Genomic DNA, 23,622 nt, shown 5'->3' on the forward strand with positions numbered 1-23,622 from the left:
AGTAAAACCGGGCCGCAAGCACATGCTTCACCAGCTTGTGGCTTGGGCCGGCTCTCAGCATAACGCAGAAGCTTGGAAAAAAACTCCCAAGGGGAAGCGTTAGGGTGTACTAGTTTAATTTCTGTTTTACTGCTTTTAATTTGCTTCTGTAATGTGTTGCTTTTTGATATATATCATCTCTTTGTTTCCTTCATGAGTTATGAATAAATACATTTTTCCTTCTACCAAATCTCAAATATTTACTAAAGAGAAAGAGATAACAACAAAACTTAACCAAGTTGTTTTGTAACTCTAATTACTTGGGATAACATGAATCGTGTGGGTTAAACATGGATCATGATATATTCTAAAATTTGATTGCTGGACTTATATAATCCGTTTCTTTAAAGTTTAGCTCCACTTAACCTTGGCGAAAATCAGTTTAGGGAGGGATAAACTACACAATACTCGTAGCGTATAATACAAGTCACAAGAAATTAAACAAAGTGATAAAGCAGTGAAATCCACCTTGGCATCTTGCTATCCTTAAGGAAAAAGAAAACTTGATAGATTAATATCGTGTTTATAGAACCTGAAAACTCTCTTTATTAATGATAACACCTTGTTTTTTTTTTATAACACCTTGTTTTGTTTTTAAAAACACCAAACAAAAAAAAGAAAGAAAAAAAAAAAAAAAAAAAAAACCCTAAAAACACTTACATGCACACAAAACCATACTATGAATTCGAGAAGGTAGCTTTGGATATTCTTTTACTCAGCTTACCATCTACAGGATACGTATGCCTATCGATAGCGAAGCAAATCCGACGAGTCTTTTTGTGTCTAAACATCCAAGATGCTGTTCGTTTTGTGATCTAGAAGCAAAATCTGGATTTTGTATCTGGACGCAGCATCCAGATACTGTTCGTTTGTGTTTTTGGTTGATGCATCCAGAAATTGTATCTGGATGCAGCTATGTTTGTTTTGTTAATTTGTATATGTATCTGGATACAAAAAATGAAAAATGACCAAAAACCCCTTTATTTTGTGTTGAAGATGTTAGTGGTTTTGGCTATTGATATATGTAAAAATAATTCTTTAAACATTCAAAAATGAAATCAAATTTTATAATTTAAAAATATATTCTTATTTCTTTTTTTTATATAATTTAAAATCATTTTGATCTAACATTTCTAAAATTATATCACTTAGTATCACTCAACATTTTTAAATATCCTTACACAAAAAATAACACAAAAATAATTTCTTTAACTTATGATCCAACAAAACCTTATTACAATCAACATTTTGGTAATCTTATAGTAATCCTTTAAACAATCATAATTTTGAAGTATTAACTAGGATACTTTTTGGCTAGAAACGATTACATAAGTTATATGATACCACAAGAACACACAACGATCAATCACGGTTCACGGACACCTCTACTCTTCTTCCTTGAGACAAGAGTGACATGGTTCCCCTGCAACAATCAGAATTCATCATAAGCCATGAGATCCAAGTTCCCATCAAAACCAAACAAGTTCCTATCAAAACCAAACAAGAACCAAAACCAAACAAGTTCCCATCTGAAATGTAGTACTATAGTCTTTTTGAAACTGTTGTGATGCTAATACGGAAGTTGACGTCCTCTTCCTATCTTTTCAGTTATAACATCACGTAGAGTCTCCATTGCTCTATCACCAGTTGGAATGTAAGGAGTATGTTCAATGTTACCTTCTTCTTCATTTTCTACAGCTTGGTCACCATGATTCTCATAATCATCTACCACCTCCCAATAAGCAAAATCACGGTCTTCATAGTGTGAATCTCGAATAAAGTTGTGAAGTGCCATAGTTGCTGTCACAATCTTTATCCACTTCTTCAGCTCATACTTAGGATGTTTCCTATCTAAAATCCTCCACTTTGCTTTCCAAACACCAAATGTTCTTTCTATCACATAACGCAAACTAGAATGTCTACGGTTAAACAGCTCTCTAGTGCTAGTAGGTGGTCTTCCCCTTGCAAACAGATCAAGATGATACCTAGCTTTACGATGAGGCCCTAGATAACCGGTTCTAGTTGGGTAACCTGAGTCTACTAGATAGTACTTGCCATTTGGTGGATGAGGGAAGGAAGGTTCATGAGTAGCACAATGTGTTAACACCTTGGTGTCATGTGCTCTACCAGGAACTCCAACATAAGCAAATATAAATCTCATGTTGAAGTTACATATCGCTAGAACATTTATTGTTGGCTCAGATTTTCTACCTCTATATGCTTCTGCACTATTAGATGGAGGGCGTGCAGATATATGAGTTCCATCCAAAGCACCAATGCAGTTTTCAAAAAAAGGCCAATACCTACCATCTTTTACTAGCTTAGGACTAGGTTTTGCAAACTCACCTCTGGATGGCTTCACTATATCTGCTGCAAGCTTCAACAGGACCCCTAAAACATCATCTAGCTTTCTTTTTACTGTATCCAGAGAATGCTGATATCGTTCAGCTAAGACTCGGACTGTTACATCTTGTGCCACCATTTCGATAAACATTGCTACACTCTCTTCAAGATAGACATGGCATGATTCTTCAAGTTTATATTTCTGTGATAGCACCTGACATAAACTCAGAAACGTACCTTGATTCATACGTAGGATATCAAAACACTGTTTCTCAGACTCAAACATAAACCGTTGCACCCTACGCCAACCTCCACCTCGATCTGTCCTTTGCATCTCTCTATGAGTATTAACTCCATAAACTTCTTGTATTGCAGAATACATATGTTCTTCTTCCTCTAATATTAAGTCGATGTCATCATCCTCAAATGATGGTCTAAATATATCCTGCAATAAAAACAAAAGAAACAATTGTTTTTATCCAATCTCATAAAGAAACCAGATCGAACATATAATGGAAATACAATAACGAGCTATCAAGAATGTTGGCAGCTACAAAAGAAAACAGCAGTAAGCAGTAAGCACTATAGACCTGCAAGAGTATGGCTTCAACTCCATCAACAGATGTAGACTATGTTCTTATCAAAGTCAATGAAAAGATAATAGAGAGAGAGATAGAGAGAAGTGACCAAATATGAGAAACAAACAAGAACACTTAATATGAGAAACAAACAAGAACACTTATTTCATCATTATCGATAAAATACAGATTATGTTCTTATCAAAGTCATACACACACACCAAACTACACATACACCAAACTAAAAAAAAAAACAGATTCTCTAACACACCAAATGTTCATATTCTCTACTTCCACTGGTCTTTGCTTTATCCAGTCTCTGCTTTCACCAGTCTCTGCTTTCACCAGTCTCAAACTCCAAGTAAAGAACTTTGTTCTCATCATCTTCAAAGCTTATGAACGTTTGACGGTTGGTAGCGTCTTCCTTGAGATGTTTCATAGCTGTTTTAAACAATGGAGACCACATTCTTATACTAGACAGCGAATTTAAAACCTTCATAGCCCTAAGCTGACTACAACTATAGTCAGGGTGACTCTCCATGAGTTGATTCTTGTAGGAAAGTATCTCATCACGTGATTGAATACTATCCCTTATCACATCTGCCACTGCTTGTCCTTCCACAGCTTGTCCTGCACGTCTTTTCCGAGTAAACTTTGGTACATTGGAAGCTGAGGGAGCATTGGAAGCTGAGGGAACATTGGAAGCTGCGGGAGCATTGGAAGCTGCAGGAGCATTGGAAGCTGCGGGAGCATCAGGTTCTTGTCTTGATTCAGATGCAGCCTCATCTTCATCTAACATCATGTTGTTGTCTAAATGGCTTTCACCCTGTTGAGCACTCCAACCCTCGGCTCCAGTTATATGAATTGACCCTAACATTTGTTCCATTAAATCAGAGTTTGGCACTGGTTTATCCTTTATCTTTCTAGCTCCAGGCCACTCCTAAAATAAAAAGGATACTTAATAAACTAGAGACCACAGAAGAAGAAAACAAATTCTAAAGATGAAGCTATATACCTTATAACGCTCATCCCACCAATCATCACTCATGTCTATGGACCCATTGGGATGATAGCTCATTCCAAATCTATGAGTTAATTTCTTAAAACATGCGTATTGCTTCTTACAAGTATTAAACTTGTTCCTAAATTTTATCCAAGTATGCTTCTCTCCAAATGTATCATAGAACTTGGATATAATCGTTTGTCTCCCTACTTCATTCACTATGTGTTTTCTTATATTGCCTTTTAGATTCTCTTCAAGTCGAAGTTCAAGGTACAACCGGGTTTGTTCATCACTCCATATTAGATTCTAGAAACACATAAAGCAAACAACACAGCTCATAAAGCAAACGAAGATTTATGCACTCTCAATGGCATCAACACAGCTTATAAAGCAAAAAAAGATTTGGCAAACAAACGAGTACTTATAAGCAAAGCCATATTACTTGGCCAGTAACTAGACTAAGCGACACTTCAACAACAAGCAAAGCAAACAGCTAATCAAACTAAACAGAAGCAAACACAGCTAAGCTAGTAAGAGAGAATGCAGATAGAACCATAAAAAGCAAGGGCAGAAACAAAATAAATCAGATCACAAATCACAAATCACAAATCACAAACATAAGTAGCAGAGAAGTAGAAGATGATACTTACATCAGTGCCTGGTATAGATGTCATAATTTTCTCCTTGTGTCTGCGATTAAAAAAAAGTAAACCTTAGAACAGAACCTTTGCTCATATAAAACTAGAATAGCGAGACTACAGAACCTTTGCTCATATAAAAATTTAACAACCCATTTCAATAGAAGAGACTACAAAACCTTTGCTCTCTCACCCTTGCTCTCTTATATACAACATCATTCTACTAAAAAAACCCATAGAGAAACCACAAAAGATATTGAACAGATTCATTCACAAAACCAACATAAAACGTAAAGTCACAAAACCACAAACGTACGTAAAGTCACAGAACCAATATACAACATGACAGAGAGATCCACTCAAATCAAAAACTAAAAGCTCACTAAAAGCTCACTTATTTCCCCAAATCTCAACTAAAACTTGAAATATACAAGTTGGAATCCATCGCTAACAAAGAGAAGAACACAACTAAGAGAGATTGTGGAAAGGATGAAGGATTTAAAAAGTCTTACCTCTGGAATTCAAAGAAGCAAGCGACGAGGATGAGATGTTTCAGTGGGAGCAACTCAATGAAAGATGTTTCGTTCTTCTTCCGAGACGAGACGTACAAGGAGGAGAGAAAGCCCAATTCGTTACAGGTGCTATGGAGAAGGAGAAGAGGAGAGAAGCGTTGAGAATCGTCGGAGATCCATCAGAATCCGACGAGTCTTTTGTGTCTAAACATCCAAATAGTAAGAAAATCGCTATGCATCTTGAGATTATATGCCTCCACGAACTTCTTCCATCCCGCACTCTTCAAAACAGGTGTGTCCTGACGCTTACCCCACATCTTGAACTCTATATCATGAGTACCATGTTTCTTGACGTCAGGTCCATACACTTCAACATTACGCCCACCAATCCCAAGTTTATTTGTTTTTCCCAAAACATCAGCCATCATGGTTTTCCCCGGCTCCTTCCCTAACAGGAGCCTGCATTGACGGTCCCACACGTCGCTCTCCATCAACTGCTTCCGAAACGGTTTGCTGCAATCTCCCACCACATCTGGATCACCGACAAATATCGATCTCGGAGGTTTTTCCGGCGTATTGGCTTTCCATTGGAGCATAAGCTGTAGGGTTTCTTCGGAATCGTCTTCCTTCACGGTTTTATTCTTCTTACGATCCTTTTTTTTCTTTGTTTGGCTACACATTTTCTCTTCCAATTCATCCTCACTTACGAATTCTTCTTCCTCATCTTTGTCTTCTGAAAAAACAAAAACAGGGTCTTGATAACATAGTAATAGTAATGCTTCCATAGCCTCATATTCGTCTGGCGTTACACTTTCAGCCATCATTCCTGATCAAGCTCTCTTTGACGATGTAATTGGTGTTATTCTTACAAAACCTTATCATATATATATACTACAAAGTATATATATATCCACCACATGCACCATTCCTTTTTCGTTTAGTACTAGGAATTATAAAAACAATTTTTTTTTTTTTCCTTAAAGTAGATGGAATTAAATTGGATATAGAGTTTAATTTTTCCAAAGATATATCCTCACCCCTGTAGTAAAAGTTATGCATATCTCAATTATGAAAAAATTGAAAAATTGCAAGTATGGATAATCATCTTACATTAGATTTTACATATTGAAAAAAATATATAGCCTCTATATAAATTATATTTTCTTCAATATGGTAGGTAAATACATTTTTGGAGATATCAGAGCGAAGATCAATTCGATCATTCAAGCTACATTATACAATATCTCAAATCCTTTTTGAAATGGTGCAAATCCTTTCTCAGAGACACACATTTCTATTAAGCCAAATCATTCGAAGATGAAACGCATAAGAAGCCGTACTGATTTCATTTTCTCACCCTTCTTATCATACAAAGGCACAGATCGAATCCCCGGTCTTAATTCTGATACAGGCAAGCATGTTTGTCCCCCAAAATCATCCTTCTCCGACATATCATACTCTCTTACTTCGATCCTAAGCAATGCAAGCTCTGGAACGGTCAATGGGAAACTGAATTCCTCATCCCAAATTGGGTACCAGTTGTCTTCGATTATTTTTGTCTTCCTTTTCGCGTTATCCGCTGGTACACCCACTAGATACATCTACAAAGCTCATAAGTCAGCAATCTAATAAGCTTTCTGATGAATTTAAAGATTGTTACAAAAACAGTCCCTATATGTGACATTCATATTACCTTAGTGTAGAAATCGGGAGGAGAGTATGCGTCAAAGTGAGTGTGACTAAAGTCCATACGCCATCCATCTCCCATATACACTTTCACCTGTTGTAAAAATCGCAGCAAAAAGATAAGGCTAATGACACTTAAAATGTTAAATCATCTTATAAAGTATTATGTAGAGGTTGTTGTTGGCTTGCCTTTAACGTTTCTTTCACAGGGAGTTTCTTCCTAGGGTCAAAGACTTCATCGTGAAACCCTTTCTTCATCAAGAAGTTAGGTTTCTTGACATAACCACAACCTCCATTGGCTCTAAACATGCCGTGCATCAACCACAGAGATTTCCCATACCCCTATAAATCACCAAATGTTTCATTTGTTATACATAGATCTTTCTAGTCTTTTTGTGTATAAAGGCTCTATCCATCACCAAAGGTGGCTTAAGAGTCAAGGTATCCATAAATTGTTACCTGCATGTTGAATGCAATCATTTGTGCTCCATGAGTCCAACCGATAAGCGGTTTGTAGTTGGAGGAGTTAAATCTTGTCCCTTTTGGGTATATCCGAAGCAAATTCCGCTGTGTAAACCTAGAAAACATAAAGAGATCAAGATGCAACCTAAGCATAGTATAAAGGGTTTTAGGATGGTATATAAATTAATATCACCTTACAACATCCTGACTATTGGATGAACAAGTCCTGTCAAGTTCCTGCTCACTTAAACTCAAACGTCTCACTTTATCAACCACAGCTTTCATCTCTTCTTTCACCGCTCCCTTTGGTTTCCCGGCATGAATTGTGATCAACCGTTTGTATGCAGGTTTCTGATCTTCACTAGCTTCGTCATCCTCTTGATCACTATCACTCTAATTCAAAACTCAAAACGTAAATTATAAAACAACAAACAATGTATATATGAATTAACTTCCTTTTTTGTTACCTTGCTTTCACAATCTTGGTCAAACAAAATACTCTCTAGTGTCTGAACCTCCTCTGTTCTAGGTGTTTCGTCCTCGGAAGATGGAGATACATTATCCTTCTGTTTAACAATCGGGTTCCTCGATTCAAGATACTCTTTAGGTGGTTTGGTTGAGATGATTATCCGATGAAGCAGTGAAGCAGGAGCAGGAAACTCCGATAAGCTATCTGATTCAGGGTAATACAACATCTGCCCAAAAACCTGCGTAGCCATCTAAAAAACAAAAATCCAAAAAAAAGATTCATACAACATCTGATTGATTCACAAGATAGATCAATATATGTATGTTTACCTCAGCAACTTTGGCTTGAAGATCAGATGTAAGATGATCCTCTAAAGTGATAATAACCGGATAAGGCGAGCTAAAAAACGCGTGATCTCTTATCGATTTCAAGCATATGATCAGCGGTACAGGCGTTGTAAGCGTCCTAAAGAATCAAGAAAACCGCGGTTTCTGAAAATGTTTTTTTGTTTAAATAAAGAGACAGAACAAGAACAAAGAAGAACAAGGCTTAATATACCTTCCGTGAAGGACATTGATATCTGTTCCAGTAGAGTTAGGCCAAAGATCAAGCTCAATGACTCGAACACCTCTTTGCAAGGCTTTAATGACAGGGACTTCGCTACAATCGCTGCTTAGTTGATTCCCTGTAAGATACGAATTGTGTCCTGTGTATATAAAGTAATGTGACAATGGAGCTGTCATGTCTTGATGCACCTGTTTCATCATCAAAACAAACACAAATTCACATAAAGTTTCGATTTTTATTTGGTGGGCATAGAGAAAGATTTGATTTTTAAATCATTACGTGAGGGGTAATGGGAGGGTTGAGATCCTCGTAGAAGAGGAAATTGAAGAAATCGTCGAGATCAAGGCCGTGACGGGTGAAACGCGTGACGTGGTGTCTACGTCGTATAACCTCGTCGATCAAACGTTGAGCCTCCTCGACGGTTGTTCCTGATTCGCCTTGATGATCATCGAGGAAAGAACAGAGTTGCTCTGCGCCCATTACGCCGGATGACCCGTCTCCGTCGCTTGAATCTCCGTCGACGCTTCCTCCGCCATTAGAGACAGCGAATTGACAGAAAGCGTCGCGGACGTCGTCGGTGGGTGTGACTTCGTTGATTTTAAACTTACGGTTGAAACATTTGAACATTTTGTAATTGTAACTACCGCTGTCGTTGTTATACGACTCTGTTTTCTTCTCCTTCCCCATTGTTAGAAAAAAAAAAAATCGAAAGTTTCGATTTTTATTAAAAAAATTAGGGTCTGTGTCTTCGAATCCAAGAATTGTTTGATTGTTTCGTGGGATTCGAAGAACTGAGATTTGGGGATTGAGAAGAGATTGAGAGGAGAAAGAAGACGACGAGAGAGAGTTTCCTATAAAAGAGGAGGCTTTGAAGCGGGATCGTTTGTCTCCTCTGTTTTGATTTTTTTTTCCGACTCTTTTGAATAATTTCCTAATTCTTACCTATTCGTTTTTTTTTTTTTTTTTTTTTCTAAAATCAAAAATCAATTTCTTTTTTATATTACGTATCATTTCTTCATTTCTTAGGGAAGAAAAAGAGATATATGTTAAATAACTAAAAAGAGTAATTCTTAATTTTAGACTTTTTTAGTCTTGGTTCTTTATCCTTTAATTTAGTAAAGATCCTTTCTTTTTTACACTTTTTAGGTTAAACTTGTATTAGTCTAAGAAATACTAAGGTTATATATTCTGTTATATGTCCAAAAGTATTATTACATTTGGATTTTCTAGTCTTTCTTTGTCTTTTTTTTTTTTTTCCAGTTAGTTGATATGGATAATATAGATGCTTTATGAATTATGATCATCAGCCTTTTTAGTAGTTATGTTTGATGTTTATTTATGAATTCGTCAATTAACGAAACGAAATCATGCATACTTCGTCTACATCACGTCGACCTTGGATCTCTGACTTATAAAATTTTGTCGAGTTGCGTTGCAGTAATATTTTGTTTAGATTATTTTATTTTTTCAGAATATGCAATGCATGTAGGACGATTCTTTGGGTGTTATCTCACCTAATTTAGTCTCTTTGTTTGGTTATGGTAAATTTAGTTTTGTTCAGTGCTTCCTGACATTTCATTTGGGTCATAAGTATGAGATGCAATTACACTGTGTGAAACTGATAAACAATGTAAAGAGACTCAACTCGGTTCTGTGACTTAAGCGCCAGCTAAACAAGTGAGGACCACAAAATACACAAGATGGAGTATCTGTTTTTTTCATTTTGTTTGTTCTGATTAAAACTTGTGTTTACATGTCGGTTTTATGAGGTTGGGATGATGTTTTTGAACTGTGTCCATGTAGCCTAATCGTCCCTGAGGTGTAGACACGGAAGCCATTTTTGGAGGAAAGGAGTTTGATGCCTTTGTGTGTATTGGATTTGTAGAAAGTGTGATAGCATCTGTGATAGTGCTTAGGCACATGTATTGGTTTGACGAAACATGCCTTTTCGAGTTGAGGAATTGCGTGTAGATGAGAAGGAAGATGGATAACAAATTCTCCAAAGTCATCAGTAACACCTTTTACCCATTTTGATCTCTTTTTTAATCCAGTATGACACTTGATAGCAACTGTTGCACCTATAAGATCATGTAAACAAAAAAGCATAAGACTTGGACGTAGGGACGTAGAGTAGAGAGTGTTAAGGTTCATGAGCTTCCAACTCAAAACACATCCAACTTTTGATGTGGAATCTTAACAGAGAATACCTGAAACAGGGGTGTTGCAAAGAACAGAACCGGTGATAACTACTGAGGAGAGTTTGTGTTCCCCATAACCAGCCATCTCCGACATCTCCCTTATGCTCCATAACTTGCCTCCAGCTGCGAGTGCTCCGTTAAAGAAGAAGAAGAATAGCAAGAAGCAACGGAGGATGAAGAAGCTTTCCATGTTTAAAATATCACAATATGATGGTACTTTTCTTTACTAATTGATGTGTGTGAAGATGATGGATTTAAGGAGAGCAAATGGTCAACTGGTCCAACTCCATTCGACTATTCTTTATTTTAATCTCAATGTGTTATCTCAGCTAACTACACTTAGAGAAAGAAAAAAAGTGTAGTAGTTAGCAGGAAAAGAAGAAACAAGCCAAGCCTAACATCACAAAGAAGACTGATCAAATTGACTTTTGTGGGTTTGGTCAGTAAGCACTAAGCCACCATTGGTTAAAGGATTTGTTGACCAAAACCACATTTTCTCACCTTTTATATATATAGGCCTTCAAAATTTTAGCATTTGACATCTTTTTACGACCCGTTTAGCTTTCCGAGTTCTGTCTGACTATTCGATGCATTTTGATGGTACTAAATCGGTAACTCGACCCAGATTCCGTACAGTTCCAACCAAAACATCATTTGGTCCAAATGGAGAAAGACTGTTGACTTTCAAATCTTTGCGTTGACTGAGAAAAGTGAAAGAAAAAAAATGTCAAGTGCTAACTTAATGAATACTCTATACTAATTATTTCCAAAGGAAATGTGAATCTTACCATCCAAAGCCTATATACCTCATTTTTTTGTTTAGTAAAACACATGATACAAAATTTAGATGATGTATATAATAAGCTTTATTGTAATATGAAGTATTAAGGTTTAAAATGGTTTCACAGGAAACCATGAGAATAAATCATTTCATTACACAAGAGTCAAATTTTATTTACTGAGAAGTAAATAATGTAAGAGAAGGAGGTTTTTGTTAGTCTTATTACAACAATTTTTTTGGGTTGGCGGTTGAAGAATTTACATTTACACCAAATGTCAAATCAGGGAATATAGAGAGATGGTTTCAAGCATCATCTGCATCACTTCCACCAATATGCCTTCCATGGCTACTCACCCAATAGTTGCTCCCATCAGGACCCGATATCTTAAATCTGTCAGGACAACAATTTCATAAATCAAAACCCGGTGTTCTTTGTTACTCAAGTCCTGATATGTTGGATATATAACCTTTCAAGAACAGATTTTCCTTCTTTGTACTTTTGATTCTTCTCATGAGCAGTCTCCTGGTAAAACAGAACACAAAAGTTAAAAAAGGTTAAAACCACCCGAAGAATTCGAACACGGATAGGTTCTTATTAGAATAGTTGATATCTGTCTAGCTTACATATCTCCAGCCAACGATTGATCCACAAGATACACAGTAAATGTCAGCCACAGTATGTTTTCCAGTGATCATTAGTCTTTCTTCAGTCTCTCCCATTGAAACATTGGCACTAAACCAGATCAAATCATCATCAGAAAACACATCCCAATTCAAGAAGTATTGGATGATGATCATCATCATGAGGTGCCTTAGAAATAAGAAACACTTACACCTTATTGAAGAGATAAGCTTTCCCATTCTTGCAGTGAAAAGACTGAACAAGAAACATAGAAACAACTAATCAGGGAATGCTCAGTACTTCAAATCTCTGTTATTCTCAAGAAGCATAAAGATAACCCCATCTTAGACCACAAGGAGAATAAAAAACGATCAAATCAGTTTTTCAGATGATTAGATCATCAGCTCAAGGGGAGCTCAACGTTCACAACTATAATTTGAATTTTACAACCAATGAAGTCATTCTCTGCTTAATTAATAGGAAAATTAAACCATAACTTCAACAATGTAGTAACTCAAAGTTCAAAATTCTGAAAGTTATCTAAGCTTTCAAAATTACAAATGTTCTTAAATAGCATGATCCCATTAAAGAAGAATCGAGTATTTCTCATGACTAAAGCTTATCAACACACCACCAACATCTCTTCTAGAGAACTATCTATCATTATATAATTCACTCAAATTTGATAAGCATGCAGAAGAACAACAACAACAAAAGAAAACAGATTAATCACAAAAGCATAATAAATCATCTCCACAAACAAAAGTCAAAGAACTGAGAGAAGGGACAAGAAAAGAGACAAAAACCTTGGAGATAATGTCTTCATAAGTAGCAAGATGGGTCTTACAGTGTTTGCAGCTATAGATCTTCCCTTCAAGATTCACAACAAACAACCTCCCCATCTTGAATCAAATCAAGAACTTAAAATCTGCTGAACAGAGTTTTCGATCTTTTCAAGAAAAACAAAAAAAAGAATCCGGGACAGAACAATTTAGACTCTTTCCTGTATAGACACGAATCAAAACTTGATTGGGTTGAATTTGGTGTTTGTTCTGCAGTTAAGAAAATGAAAAATAATGTGGATGGGGAAGGTATAACGTCTTTTCTCAATTATTCACTTTTTTTTTTTTTCTTCCTCAGCCCAGAAAAGTTGGACAACGTGTACTCTTCACCAATCGCATTTTCTATATTCATGTATATTATATTGCTTTCTTTACACTTTCTTTATACCTTTTTTTTGTCTATTCATTTCAAGATTTTCTTGAAATTGTAATTTTCTTCATGTGTTATAAAAGTAACAAATACTAATGTACATGTATATTATGAGTAATCATGCAAAATTTAAACGGGATGTCATATAATAAGCGTATGATTCCTTACTTAACAATAGTTTTCTCCCTTCTATTATTTAATAATCAAGAAAAATATATATGATATCTTTGCTTTTCTTTTTGGCTCCGATGTCATATCTTATCTTTACCAACAACACAAATTATACAGTCTATCGTATTATCTTTAAGAATACGACAAGGAGTTTGTTTATTGTAAAGGCAAAAAAATCAAGTCAAGCCATTATTTGGATGGTCAAGTAAATCGAGTTTTGGTATGATAATCTTTTAAAAATGCCTAGATATTAATTCCGTGTTAGGCCAACTAGCTACCCTCTAGCCCAACAAGGTTGCTCTCACAAGTTACACCATTGGGTCTTTTGTGGGTTCAATCAAAATGAATGATGGATAAGATATGCAATATGTTATATATGATGACTTCATTAGATTTTGATTTGTTTTAACAACATCGTCCAATATATTACATAAGTTTGGTTTTGACAAAGTACTTACTATCCACTTTGCAAAATAATGATTAGTATCATCACATCAAACAAGTATTAAAGAGAATAATATGTGATTGTAATTGCAACGAAGTTTAACCTCAACGAAGCCTGCTTTACACGCAAGATCAACATATAGCGGCTTTAAACATACGATAAACCAGTTCCAACAACACCAAACAAATAAACGACCTCTGATATAACATACATAATACAGTTTTAAAAGTAAAAGATTGTTTTTTTTAAGATAAAATAAAGATAGAAAGGCTCATAACTTAACTGCTAAAGGTGGCAAGGAAGCTGATGGGACCTTTGCCTGTAAAGGCCGCCTGAAGAGCAAATATGAGAAATGCGACCATAGCGAGACGAGAGTGTTTTATCTCCGCTAGCTTCAATGTATCCGCCTTCTCTGGGTCAGACGCGAGTCCCAGCGGGTCAAAATACCCACCCGGGTAAATCCGTTTCTCCGGTTCCAGCTCAGCGTTACGTTGGAACTCGATGTACCCGACCACTAACACTTCTATCCATATCAACGTCGTCAACGAGAACGGCAATGGCTGTCCTAAATACGACGACCCTTCCACCAATTCAACCTAAGACGAACCAAACCGAAACGCATCAATCCAATACCGAACCGAGATTCATAATAATAACACTGCATGCATGTTTCCACCTATACCTCATATTTTACTTTTTATTTTATCTAACAAAATTTAATTTTAATGACGCACGATTGTCCACGTGGAAGCTATATTAGTGACGACTATTATGAGTGTACCTTTCCGGCGTCTTGCCATGCGATTCCGGTGAGACCCTCGACGGCGAGGGCGCCAAGAGTACCAAGCATGGCCCACCTTCCATGGATCAGCTCACATTCTCTGAACCGTTGGATCCCAAAGACTTCAGTGTACGGTTGAAACGGCGTCGGGTTGATCTCCGACGATTCTCGGATGACACCGATGACGTCACCGGCCACGTTCTTGGCAAGGTTTTGGTCAAGCTCGTCGAAATCGAACTGAAGATACTCAGCCGGTTTACCTAAACCGAAAGGGTCGAAACCACGGTCTCCGATCATCGATCCGTCCAACCATTCAGGCGGGTTTGCGCCAGGGAACCAGACTAGTCTGTCTCCGTCGTCTTGGACCTGCTTTGACTTCTTTGGCGGTGGAGCAGGTTTCTTTTTCCCGAAACTAAACCCCCCAAACCCGTCTTTGACCTGCTTTGACTTCTTTGGCGGTGGAGCAGCTGGTTCCTTTTTTCCGAAAGGATTAAACCCCCCAAACCGGGCTTGGACCCTACCGGTTCCAGGTCTAGGATCTTGAATCCGGATCCCAAAGATACCTGAGGCTGCTGCTGCAGTGGTAGTAGCCATATTTGAGTTTGGTGTGAGACTAGAGACTGATGATTCCAATGTTATAATAACATATAGTTTTTTTTTTTTTTTTTTTGGAATAATAATGACGTTATGTTTATATGTGATGGTAAATGTAAGAAGCCTTATCTCAGCGTTATCTCCTGTGATTGGTCTCTCTCTTTACCCTCTTTTTCTTTTGTGGTGTCGCTACTTTTTAATGACGTTGCACTCTCTCTTTCGTCCTTATGGTTGGTGTCTGTATTTAAGGTATTTTCTTTCTTTTGTTTTCTTTTGGTTTTTAGGATTTCTTTTGTCGATTTCACAATATAGAAAAGACTTTGGTCCCAGTTAAAAGTTCTGTCCCCATAAAGCCCGTTTATAGTAGCCCATTACACCGAAACTTCAAAATATCTCTTATATCGTGTTTTTCCAAATTTTGTCTAGTAGTCAGACAATTAGTTTGGTAATATAACTTTAGCTTTGGTATAATGTATTTAGGCCAATACTTTGGTTTTGGTGTGTTTTATCATATAGAATAGAATGTCTTAATTTGAATGATTTTCATAATACAGATTGGTTTCGGTTTGAGTTCTTCCATTTTCACACATTTCAATTCCAAAGGTTTTTTATAATCAAACTATATAGGTAGAACTGGCTAACTGAAACTAGAATGCCGCTCAGATTTTAAATCGGTGTTTGGTTATAGTAATCAAACCGAATTAGGGTCTATTTCTCCTTATGCTTGGTAAGGTTTTGTTATAGACATTCCCACAGTCTAAAGTTATAACTTATAAACACGATAACGTAGAACGTTAGAGTTTGCAATAAAAAAATTAGACATACGATAAGATAAAGAAAACTGAACTTGAGGAGGACTTGAAGTTTTGCTTGAGAAAAATTAGAAGTTTTCGCCATTCTAGAAAAATTCAGTGAAAAATTCATACGAATTCCACAAAGACTTTCTAATTTGATTATTAAGTAAAACTGAGATATCTTTGATTAATCCAAATATCTAGAATGTAAGTTAAAAGATAATGATCGTAAAAAGGTTGCTTTACGATTCGTATATAAACTTTTTTGGTGACGTATAAAGAAATTCACGCGGACAGATCACATACTATGTGCTTTATTTATGCTTACAGTTACACACATATATCAAAACCAATAATAAAAGCACATACATAAACATGTATATAAAACGGAGAGACAAAAACAAAAAAGATGCCTTAGGCTTCTTTTGTCATTGATGTACTCTTGGATTATTTACAAATCGCCCTAACTAATCCAATGTTAAAAGTTAAAGCTAACAACTGCCAATTCATATGAGTTGTCTCAAATACAAACAAAGCATAGGTTATATATAATCTTCATTCCTGATTTGTTCCTTCCGCTTTGGATCCTTCTGTTAACCAAATAAACAAACTTTATCAGCAAAAAGGGTACTAACTTTGGTTCGTCCATTATATCACTTCCCAATTAAATAATACTAACAAACACACACTTATAGAAATCAAATTTTATTCAATAAAAGAAAATACATATACTACTACGTACGCAAGAAAAGTAGAAGAGGATAAGATTTAGGTTTGGTTACCTGAAACTTAAAAGCGAAGGATCGTTGATGGGTCAACGCCGAAAGGCAAACGAAGAAGCTACATTTTATACGTCGTATTCTTAATAACTATATTTACATGTTGACGTATGTGTGTGCGTATACATATTTACAAGTATTAGTGATTCTCCTGAAAAAAAAATACGTCTCTATTTGAGTCTCTCTTGTTGTAGGATCTTTTGATATCTCGGGTACACGTTTTTACAAGCCGAAACCTGAAAAAACGGATCAATCAAAACACACATAAACCCTACTGTATTAGTTTTCCCATTGGATAATATTATATTATCAATAACTATAAACTAAAAAGAGGATGATAGATTTGTCTCGATGACAACAAAATCATGAAGCATGCGTGAGGCGTGACGTGTTCTGTCGGATTTTTATAATTAAATATGTTAATATTATAAATGAATAAAGACGAAGAAAATTAGGTTACACACGGTTTCCACATGAGATTCTAAACCTATAAACTAGTAAGTATATAAGAAAAGTCTTTAACTCAACTTCAATTTTGTTTACTTTCATCCCAAAGCTTTCTACCCAAAATAGAGTATTCCCTAACCAAACAAGTAGGAAAGACAAATCTCATCGAGTTTCTAGAATCACAAAAGGACCAAATATGACAATATGTAAAATATTCAACATTGACAATTACATTCACATGCTATCTCTGACCGAGTCTGATTACGATATCTTAGCGTAAAAAGAAAAAATATAAAATCTAATATTCGTCCTAGATTTGAAAAAAAATAATAATAATAATGCAACTTGGTATTATTGGCCCTATCTATTAATGTAATCAATCAATCAAAATTAGTAAATAATAAATTTTATGTAACGGCGGAATTAACAAAGGGAAGAAGAAGAAGAAGTGAACTTACAGCTTCAATGTCGATTTTGAAGACGAGAAGCTTTTTTCTTTCTCTACAGCTAGTTCGATACGCTACAACGATGTGACCTATTGCTAAAACAGAGGAGCAGAGGAACAAAGCTACTTCCGCCGCTCTGAAGTAACTTCCTCCGCCGTCTCCGATTTGTGGCTCGCCGAACACAAACGCCGCTTTTAACGAAACGTAGATTAGAGATGAGACTGAGCATATCATTGTTATCGTCAGATACGGTCCTCTAGACAGTTTTGGTCCGTCACAGAGTCCATACACACCTGTTTACACGTTAAAATCAAACTAAAGGAATGAGTTTTTCGATTTCTTCAAAAACAGAGTAATTGCTCTGTTTTTTTTGTAAAGTATGAATTTTTTTTGGTACTCACAGAGTATAACGGCGGATCTAATGATTGAGATTAAGGGAATATCGATGAGAGAGTGACGGAAATCGTAGTTGGTGAGATGAGAAGAGAGGTTAGCCGGAGAAGAGAGACGGTGGAGGAGAGCGGAAGGGAGGAGAGCATCGGCGATGGCGAGAAAGATAGGAGCAGAGACGAGGAGAAAAGAGAGGAACATTGTGAATAAAACGAATACAGTTTTGATTCCTCTCCATAGAGATGACCAAAGCTTTCTGCTTTTACTAATCTCTTCTTTGCTAAAACCCATTGAATCAAATTTACAGAGAGATGATTTGTTTTAAAAGAGAAGGAGACCTTTGAGACTTGAGAGGGTTTTTAAGAAGGACGACGAGAACGAGGACGATGATGCGAAGATAAATACTCAAGGGGATTAATTTATAAATAAAATAATAATAATGATTTTTCTCGTTGGACTTTTGGAATATTTTATTAAATATAGAATTATTGGATTCGTTTGGTAAATTATCTTTCTGTATTTGTTTTTACCCCCCTGGATTTCTATATATAATCATAATTATTATGTTATAGTATTTGAACATAATATATTATGATTATATATAGAAATCCAGGTGGTAAAAAAATATAGAAAGATAATTTACCAAACAAATCCAATAATGATTATATATATATATATATATATTTTTTTTTAATTATGTTCTTGTCCTTGAATTTCTTTTTACTATATGTAAATGAAATTTTACTAATTTTTAAAAGATCGTGAGATGAATTGAAAATGTTGATCCATGATAGTTAATTTACATATTTTAAAAACTTATATAATAATTATTATATTTAGTACGACAGTTTAGTTTGGATGAATATGGGATTATTGATTCAGGATGCTGATTTTTAAATGTCACTAATATTGAATATTTAGTTAAGTTTGATAAACCTTAATTTTTTAATACAAAGCATAATTTACTAGAAGGTCCACGAGGCAATATAAGATGATGACGGACGATCGATGTTGATCTATTATAATTAATCTACATTTACATATAAATACATTATACTCGAAATTTACATTTCTCAAACTTGAAAGTTTTGATATATATATATATATATATATATTATTTTTTTTTGGTGAATAGCTTGAAAGTTTTGATGAATATAAGAGTTGTAGCCGTTTGCCAAAAAAATAAAAAAATAAATAAAAAGAGTTGTAGCCGTTAGTTTGTTTTTTTGCCCCTTTCTAAAGTGAAGCAATCTAGAAAATATTGTTGAGAGAAACTTCCTGGTCTTGGAGTCCTTTGACTGGCGTATCATCGAGAGAGCTGACTATGACTTGTAATTAAATTAAAACCAAAATAGTGTTCGGAGTTTTCAGATTTTTCAGCTTCCGTATGATAATAACGGTAAAACCTAAATAGCGTGAAGCATATATATATACAAATCTCAATAATTGGAACATTCTATTTTTAATTTCTTGATTTTCGTTTACATATAATGAAATAGAGTTGAGTTTTTGAAAGTCATCACAATGTATATAGATCATATGGTTAACGTTAAAGTCATCACAATGTATATAAATCGTTACTAGTAAATTATTGTATTTTAGACCCATCCCTATCCCGCCGAAGAAAATGAACCGAGACTCGTTAAACACAAACACATACGGGAATGAAGGAACCCACCGACTTAAGCCATGTGACCACATGCATATGCCCGTTTATTTTATTAACCTAACGTGTACTAAAGCGATTATTTTTATACTTTGTTTCATTGTACATTTTTTTTTTAAAACGAACAGTGAACTATTGATGAATCCAATATTTTTAGAAGTATTTTACGTATTGAGATCTTAAACGTTTTCTTTTCTAATGCTTCCAAATCTGAAGATAAGATATAGACGCATTGTAAGAAATTGAAGCTTTCATTTAGACTATGCAGTATATGATAGAGCATGACTACTACGATGTAGTGTCTTTCTACAGCGGAATATTCCCAAAGAACTGATTGTTTCTCATATCAAGCGTAGCAACATTCTCTGACAACTTCGGAATAACACCTAAGAAACGGTTGTTCGAAATGTCAAGCACAAATAATTTGATCAAGCTTAACAAATCTTCTCCAATCTTTCTTGTAAACAGATTGTTATTCATATACAGGATACTTAAATTAGTAAAGCTGGTTGATTCTTGGAAAATCTCTCCATTTAAATAGTTCTGTGACATCTTCAAAATATACAATGAATAACATCTCCTGTATAAACTTCTCGGTAGTTTCCAATGGAATTCAATTCTTTCCATGTTACCAAGCGAAGATGGCAAACTTCCTTGAAAACTATTATCGGAGAGATTCATAACTCTCCACTTTTTTCTCTATCTCTAATTTATAGGAATGCAAATGTAAGTGTAGATTCACTGAAGTGTAAAGCGCGAATATCTTTGCATCATGTGTGATACATAAACTAATTCTTTCACAATTGACTCTTTTGAACTAATCTATTGTTGATAAAAAAAACTATAACGCAATTTGCTGGGGCGTACGTTGATATCATAAACCGTCCAATATTTAATAATTAAATTATATATGACATATTCTAAGATTTTTACAGTTAATATTATTGAAAAAACTAAAATTTATGCAATTATTAAGTAAATTTTGAGCAAATGGTAAGATAAGTTTGAGCAAAAATGATGCAAAATACAGTAAAACCTCTATAAATTAATAATGTTGGGACCATGAAAATCTATTAATTTCATAGAGGTTTTAATTTATCGATAAATTAATAATTATTAATTTATAGAGAGACTTTCCTACTTTGGTAAAAAATATTTAAAATAAATTTTAATCGTTATAACTAATATATTTCTAAAATCAATTACCAGAAAAATAACAATTATCATGTTTTGAAAATATCTCTCAAAGATTTTTATATAATAAAAATAAACTCTGATAAATGTATATATATATACATATATTTAAATAAGTTTGTATAATTATTAATTTATATTATTGATGAGATCATATATTTACAAAGGATTTTCAAAAAAAATATTATTTTATTATATTATCGAATAGTGTCCAAAATTCCACTAGTTTTAACTTGGAACTGGATAAATTTATTAATTTATAGAGATTATTAATTTAACAAATAATAATTTATAGAAGTTCTACTGTATTGATACAACTATTTTTAAAGATATAGTAATAGATTTATTACCGAACAAAATTGCTTGTTTTGTTATTTGTGTAGCAACGGTCAGATTTGCATCTCAATAATTAGAGTAGGACCATCGAAATAAAAATATGATTTTACACGTAAAAAGAATACCAAACAGTGAAGTGACCTTAGTGCAGTGGCAGGAGGTAAGTCCATTTGTAGAAGGCACTATCACACCCGGGATCGAGTCCCGGCTCCTACGAATGTAGGAATTTGGCTAATGGGCCGGCCAGTTGTGGCCCAATGGTTGACAAAAAAAAAAAAAAAAAGAATACCAAACAAAAAGAAGTCAATAGATTTTTGGCCTACGAAACTGACCGGAAGTTGAAGAAATTAAATTTGTCAAGTCAACATATCAGCCCACAAAAATCATGCACTCAAGCTTGAGTGCACATTGTTATAAAAAAACTTCTCTATTTATTACCCCCCACCAAATCCTCCAAGTTCAGGTTCTTCTTCCTGTTGCACCCCAGAACTTTCCACTCTAATTCAATACGTAATGCAGAATTTGTAATGCGGAATCCTTTAACATCATGCATTACACATCCCATGTCTAAGAAGATGATGTAGGAAATACCCAATTTGTAAATTGATGAGACAAGTTATAATAGTTGGTTACTAATATAATTTATGCAATTATTTTTGATTTTCCATAACTTTATACAAATCTTTCACTGAATTTGGGGACATTATGATGTTTAGTGGATAATTCTTCCTTTCTTTGAGTTGCTATAGAAAAAAAGATTGGATGATTCTTTTATGATTGTTCATCACTTCCTCTAATATGTTATGTTTATGAAAAAACTATTCAATTTTAAATTGATTTACAAAATTTCGTAGGAGTAGCCTTCTCATGGAGGACCATGTGGATGTATTTGATAATTCATGAAATTTTTTATATACGTACCAACCAAAACAGAATCAAATTTTTTAAAGAAATGAAAGTTATATAAACTATTTTTATATTGTGAATATGTAATGTCTCAACAAATTATATAATAAACTGTAAAATAATTATAATTTTATTTGGTTAAAAAGTATAAGTTGGAGATGTCTTTTGTTTTTTGACTTTTTTTTTTCATTTCCTTATTAATACTTTTATTTGCAGAGAAAATATGTTCTTTGTTTCAAATATGACGACAAACAAAGTCATTGCACACAATTAGTATAAGAAACATATTGATTCATTTTTCCACAAACCGTCATTGAATTTGAACCATAACTAGATTTTAACCTGCGGTATACCGTGGGACAATTGTATAACTAATTTTTTAAAAAATTGTAATAATATATATATATATATATATATTTATTGTTTAAGTTGGTGTAATTATATTTTAGTAGTTAATTTTAGCATTTGACTGTAGTATACCACGAGATAGTTTTTTTTTTTACATAATCGTAATTTAATCAATTTAATATTATATATGTAATATTCTCATATTAATAAACCAAACAAATGAAATGATGATTACCCGTATTGGCTCACCATTTGACCCGTCCGCGAGATAGTATTTTTTTACATGATCGTAATTTAATCAATTTAATTATATATGTAATATTCTTATATTAATAAACCAAACAAATGAAATGATGGTTATCCGTATTGGCTCGCCATTTGACCCGTCCATAATAATTTATTATTGATGTAGAATTGCGTATCTTTTGAAATTGTCAACATGTAAATCATCAAAGGATTATCAAAGGTTTGCATTCTAGGATTTACTCCGTTTTGTACCATAAGACAATTTTTGTTCTTTAACTATTAATCTTTAGAAAAACCTATGAAATATGTGGAATAATGATTAGAAAAACATAAAAATACAATAAATGAGGATGTTATATCAAAGTATAATGTAAATCAATAACTTTACTCATGAATTTGACAATCCATAAAACATATTGACAGAATCATGGATCCTAAGTCCTAACACCCTAATATAGAAAAGAAAAAAAAAACGATATTAGAGAAGACAAAATATGAAAACAGGAAAAGTAAAAAAGACATAATAAGTAGCACATAAATCACTTTTTCGTTGGTATATAAGTCGCATAAAATTATTTTGGAATATGCGCTAACATGTATGAGTGTAAGTGCCATAAATAACTATATACCTTTATTATCAAGATATTTCATTTGCTTATCAATTTAGTAATCTATATTACTATTTTTAAATTTCATATCCAATAATATATAGATTTAAAACTTGTGATTAAAAAAGAAAAACAGAAATTAATTTTGTTCAGATATTTTAGGAAAATATTTATTTCTATACTCAATTATTGCTTTTTTTTTTTTTTAAATGTTTAATTATAATGGCATGAGATGTAAATATATCCCAACTCCAAGCCTTCTTAGCCAAAACTACTGCAAAAATAATACTCCCTCCGTTTCAATATATAAGATGTTTTGACCTATTTTTTGTTTCAAAATATAAGATGTCTTGTAACTTTC

At 34.2% G+C, this 23,622-nt stretch overlaps 6 protein-coding genes across 9 annotated transcripts; all 6 read right to left on the reverse strand.

Annotated features, from left to right (window-relative positions):
* Positions 1-1,609: 1,609 nt before the first annotated feature.
* On the reverse strand, positions 1,610-5,325 carry LOC147943252 (uncharacterized). 2 transcript variants are annotated; one of them, XM_087452754.1, is made up of 2 exons: positions 5,305-5,325; positions 1,610-2,716 (listed from the first exon to the last, which is right to left on the reverse strand). In XM_087452754.1, the coding sequence occupies exons 1-2, from the start codon at positions 5,323-5,325 to the stop codon at positions 1,610-1,612; spliced, it is 1,128 nt and encodes a 375-aa protein (XP_087308880.1). The 2 variants fall into 2 exon arrangements, with proteins under 2 accessions (XP_087308880.1, XP_087308879.1); XM_087452753.1 differs by lacking the exon at positions 5,305-5,325 and adding an exon at positions 4,614-4,637 and having other exon boundaries at positions 1,610-2,827.
* An 854-nt stretch (positions 5,326-6,179) lies between these two features.
* On the reverse strand, positions 6,180-9,314 carry LOC104785404 (phosphoinositide phospholipase C 6-like). The gene is made up of 9 exons (XM_010510609.2): positions 8,577-9,314; positions 8,289-8,485; positions 8,060-8,195; positions 7,729-7,980; positions 7,455-7,654; positions 7,259-7,376; positions 6,989-7,141; positions 6,807-6,893; positions 6,180-6,714 (listed from the first exon to the last, which is right to left on the reverse strand). Exons 1-9 carry the CDS (start codon positions 8,982-8,984, stop codon positions 6,421-6,423), a joined length of 1,845 nt encoding a protein of 614 aa, XP_010508911.1. The 5' UTR covers positions 8,985-9,314; the 3' UTR covers positions 6,180-6,420.
* Positions 9,315-9,890: 576 nt separating this feature from the next.
* Positions 9,891-10,738, reverse strand: LOC104785405 (uncharacterized). Its single transcript, XM_010510611.3, has 2 exons — positions 10,505-10,738; positions 9,891-10,375 (listed from the first exon to the last, which is right to left on the reverse strand). Exons 1-2 carry the CDS (start codon positions 10,683-10,685, stop codon positions 10,047-10,049), a joined length of 510 nt encoding a protein of 169 aa, XP_010508913.1. The 5' UTR covers positions 10,686-10,738; the 3' UTR covers positions 9,891-10,046.
* A 605-nt stretch (positions 10,739-11,343) lies between these two features.
* On the reverse strand, positions 11,344-13,096 carry LOC104785406 (protein yippee-like). Of its 3 annotated transcripts, XM_010510612.3 has the most exons (5): positions 12,705-13,096; positions 12,110-12,153; positions 11,901-12,009; positions 11,744-11,799; positions 11,344-11,667 (listed from the first exon to the last, which is right to left on the reverse strand). In XM_010510612.3, the coding sequence occupies exons 1-5, from the start codon at positions 12,798-12,800 to the stop codon at positions 11,580-11,582; spliced, it is 393 nt and encodes a 130-aa protein (XP_010508914.1). In that variant the 5' UTR covers positions 12,801-13,096; the 3' UTR covers positions 11,344-11,579. The 3 variants fall into 3 exon arrangements, with proteins under 3 accessions (XP_010508914.1, XP_087308123.1, XP_087308122.1); XM_087451997.1 differs by lacking the exon at positions 11,901-12,009; XM_087451996.1 differs by lacking the exons at positions 11,901-12,009; positions 12,110-12,153 and having other exon boundaries at positions 12,705-12,966.
* A 690-nt stretch (positions 13,097-13,786) lies between these two features.
* On the reverse strand, positions 13,787-15,364 carry LOC104785407 (chlorophyll a-b binding protein CP29.3, chloroplastic). Its single transcript, XM_010510613.3, has 2 exons — positions 14,508-15,364; positions 13,787-14,322 (listed from the first exon to the last, which is right to left on the reverse strand). The coding sequence occupies exons 1-2, from the start codon at positions 15,099-15,101 to the stop codon at positions 14,005-14,007; spliced, it is 912 nt and encodes a 303-aa protein (XP_010508915.1). The 5' UTR covers positions 15,102-15,364; the 3' UTR covers positions 13,787-14,004.
* Positions 15,365-16,179: 815 nt separating this feature from the next.
* LOC104785408 (uncharacterized) lies at positions 16,180-18,353 on the reverse strand. The gene is made up of 4 exons (XM_010510614.2): positions 17,969-18,353; positions 17,580-17,860; positions 16,678-16,910; positions 16,180-16,485 (listed from the first exon to the last, which is right to left on the reverse strand). Exons 1-3 carry the CDS (start codon positions 18,246-18,248, stop codon positions 16,845-16,847), a joined length of 627 nt encoding a protein of 208 aa, XP_010508916.1. The 5' UTR covers positions 18,249-18,353; the 3' UTR covers positions 16,180-16,485; positions 16,678-16,844.
* Between the last annotated feature and the right edge of the window lie 5,269 nt (positions 18,354-23,622).

The sequence above is a fragment of the Camelina sativa genome, chromosome 5 (assembly GCF_030686135.1).
Source record: "Camelina sativa cultivar CO46 ecotype springtype chromosome 5, ASM3068613v1".
Classification (NCBI taxonomy): Eukaryota; Viridiplantae; Streptophyta; class Magnoliopsida; order Brassicales; family Brassicaceae; genus Camelina; species Camelina sativa.

Coding starts and splice junctions, on each gene's coding strand:
- LOC147943252 (XM_087452753.1), bottom strand. CDS start 4,637: ATGACATCTATACCAGGCACTGAT. Junction 2,828..4,613: donor CATCTATACCAGGCACTGAT/GTAAGTATCATC, acceptor TTTTTATTGCAG/GATATATTTAGACCATCATT.
- LOC104785408 (XM_010510614.2), bottom strand. CDS start 18,248: ATGGGTTTTAGCAAAGAAGAGATTAGTAAAAGCAGAAAGCTTTGGTCA. Junction 17,861..17,968: donor TAGATCCGCCGTTATACTCT/GTGAGTACCAAA, acceptor ACGTGTAAACAG/GTGTGTATGGACTCTGTGAC. Junction 16,911..17,579: donor TCAAAATCGACATTGAAGCT/GTAAGTTCACTT, acceptor CCGTTTTTTCAG/GTTTCGGCTTGTAAAAACGT.
- LOC104785406 (XM_010510612.3), bottom strand. CDS start 12,800: ATGGGGAGGTTGTTTGTTGTGAATCTTGAAGGGAAGATCTATAGCTGC. Junction 11,800..11,900: donor CAATCGTTGGCTGGAGATAT/GTAAGCTAGACA, acceptor CTGTTTTACCAG/GAGACTGCTCATGAGAAGAA. Junction 11,668..11,743: donor GGAAAATCTGTTCTTGAAAG/GTTATATATCCA, acceptor TTGTCCTGACAG/ATTTAAGATATCGGGTCCTG.
- LOC104785404 (XM_010510609.2), bottom strand. CDS start 8,984: ATGGGGAAGGAGAAGAAAACAGAGTCGTATAACAACGACAGCGGTAGT. Junction 7,981..8,059: donor TTCAAGCCAAAGTTGCTGAG/GTAAACATACAT, acceptor TTTGTTTTTTAG/ATGGCTACGCAGGTTTTTGG. Junction 7,142..7,258: donor TGATTGCATTCAACATGCAG/GTAACAATTTAT, acceptor GGTGATTTATAG/GGGTATGGGAAATCTCTGTG.
- LOC104785405 (XM_010510611.3), bottom strand. CDS start 10,685: ATGGAAAGCTTCTTCATCCTCCGTTGCTTCTTGCTATTCTTCTTCTTC. Junction 10,376..10,504: donor TTGCAACACCCCTGTTTCAG/GTATTCTCTGTT, acceptor ATGATCTTATAG/GTGCAACAGTTGCTATCAAG.
- LOC104785407 (XM_010510613.3), bottom strand. CDS start 15,101: ATGGCTACTACCACTGCAGCAGCAGCCTCAGGTATCTTTGGGATCCGG. Junction 14,323..14,507: donor CATGGCAAGACGCCGGAAAG/GTACACTCATAA, acceptor GGTTCGTCTTAG/GTTGAATTGGTGGAAGGGTC.